This window comes from Nymphaea colorata, chromosome 9 (genome assembly GCF_008831285.2).
Source record: "Nymphaea colorata isolate Beijing-Zhang1983 chromosome 9, ASM883128v2, whole genome shotgun sequence".
NCBI lineage: Eukaryota > Viridiplantae > Streptophyta > Magnoliopsida > Nymphaeales > Nymphaeaceae > Nymphaea > Nymphaea colorata.
In genome coordinates, this window is record NC_045146.1 from 5,610,212 (window position 1) to 5,612,356 (window position 2,145).

Sequence of the window (2,145 nt, forward strand, 5' to 3'; positions counted from 1 at the left end):
CAACAACATCAATGATGTCATCATCAACCCAACCAGCTCACATGAGACCTTACCATTCTCCACTTAAAAGCAACTTTTATTGTGTTGGCATGGCATCCCATGATGTCACCATCATCATGTCGTCTCCTCCTTGCTGCCAAAACAATTCTTCTATAATAGTGAATGTGTGGTCATTATCAATACAGCCGCTGCCAACCGATGGTCTTCACAAATTATGTGAAAAATCTTCCTAATCAGATATTTGTGGATGACTGGTTTGAATCTGGTTGTTGATAATTTTAACAAAGTTTGGCTGCAAATTTGTTAGGCACAATAACATTAGAAAGCAACAGTATCTTTCTGCTTGTGAAAATCCTCCATGTGTCGGCCAAGGTGCTATGCTATGATAAATTGGCCAATACCACCAGAGCGTAAACTAAGAGAGAATTAATAAGATCGAAATCACATACATAGGAGGTAGGTAGGCATTTTCTTTGCCGAACCTCGTTAACCTGTGCATTTTTTGTGTGACTGTGATATGAACCGATTTGTTTAAGTGCATGGGGTGAACTTTTTGATTTGAGATTAGGACTTTTGACATTTCATAGAGTGAATTGTTATCGATCATAACTGCACGTATGTTAAATAACACTTTTTTAAAAAGTTGTCAGTTACAATCTTAGCAGTATCAAATTAAAAGATGCGAGAGACTAGATGGTGTAGCCCAAAGTTTCCTGTGCAGAAAATTCTTATATTAGTAGATAGTGAGTGAATATCAAAATAAAATGTAAAAAGAAAAGTCATTTGACGATATGAAAGCGATGCTCCCTTTCATTGTCTTGTTCCTTCCACACCGTATATGGAGATCTACTCTTCTCATTAGCACTGTACTCTGTTTTATACCAGACAACTAAAAGAATTCTTTGCTGCAATACACCGGCATCCTAAAAGCATTGGGATATTTGCTTTGTTAGTAGCATCACTTTTGTTGTTTCTCCAACCTGTGAATGGTCATTATATAACCCTCAGCAAATAAGAGCCCTATTAATCCATAGAAAGGGGGGGAAATGACCTTCTTGCTCCATGAGTTGCTTGTAATTGCTTTGATAATGTCCATTATATCATCACCAAAGTGCACATGTCTTTGATGTGGCTTATCAGAGAGTTGAACTATAATGTAAATGGGGACTTCTTGATCGGTCTGTTCATTGCTTAAACATATTTGTTTATTTGATATTGCTGATTGTATATTTGCTTATTTGCACAAGCAGTCAATTGTTTAAACTTATTTCATGTAACTAAATTGTTTGATTTTCTTGCACTTCTATTTGTTAAACTTAGATGAGTAGCCACCATGACAAACTACAGTGGGATGAAAATCAAGTGCAGTTTTTATTTGACATGATGTTAGAGCAAGCAAAGATTCCAAGAATGCGAACATAAGGTGGACTAAAAGAAACTGCTATGAAGGTGGTTGAACAAAAAATGATAGAAGCATATGGACCAATGTTTACATTAGAGAAAATTCGAAAGAAGTTGAAAAGAGCAAAACCTGACTTACAACTGATGAAAGAGATGCTTACTGCTTCAGGATTTGGGTGGGACCCAGATAAAAAAATGATACAAGCGGATGATAATGTGTGGAAAGAATATACACAAAAGTACCCAAATAGAAAAAAATATAAATTGTCAGCAACATGGAAATATTATGAGCATGCAATAGAAATTTGGGGTTCTTCTACTGCATTGGGTGACAATAGGAGTGGCGTAGACAGTAGGCCACTAGATGATATACAAATAAATGTGGATGAGCAAGATGAGAATGATTTTCAGTTACCTACTTCACCAATGGATAGCAATACTCATACTCAGGGAGAAACCTCTAACAGCATGAGGGGAAACAAAAGAGCGAGAACCTCTACAACCATGAATGATGATACTTTTGAAACCATTGGTGAGTACATACGGCAACTTGTGGAAACCCAACCTGCAGCTATTTTGCAGAAGAGTGGAGCAATTTTAAGAGATATGCATGCAAAAGGGGAAATAGATAATCATTTGTTTTTCAGATCAGTTGATTTACTCTCTAATTTTGATAAAGCAAATGTTTTTCTTATGATGCCACGTGAGTTGCAGGTTACTTGGTTGCGCATGCAGATTGGCTAA

The 2,145-nt window shown here is 36.6% G+C and overlaps 1 protein-coding gene across 1 annotated transcript; it reads left to right on the top strand.

Moving 5' to 3' along the window:
* Positions 1-1,443: 1,443 nt before the first annotated feature.
* Positions 1,444-2,145, top strand: LOC116260245 (uncharacterized protein At2g29880-like). The gene has a single exon (XM_031638422.1). It carries the CDS (start codon positions 1,444-1,446, stop codon positions 2,143-2,145), a length of 702 nt encoding a protein of 233 aa, XP_031494282.1.

Bases quoted from the DNA above. Each gene is read 5' to 3' on its own strand.
- LOC116260245 (XM_031638422.1), top strand. From the start codon at position 1,444: ATGAAGGTGGTTGAACAAAAAATGATAGAAGCATATGGACCAATGTTT.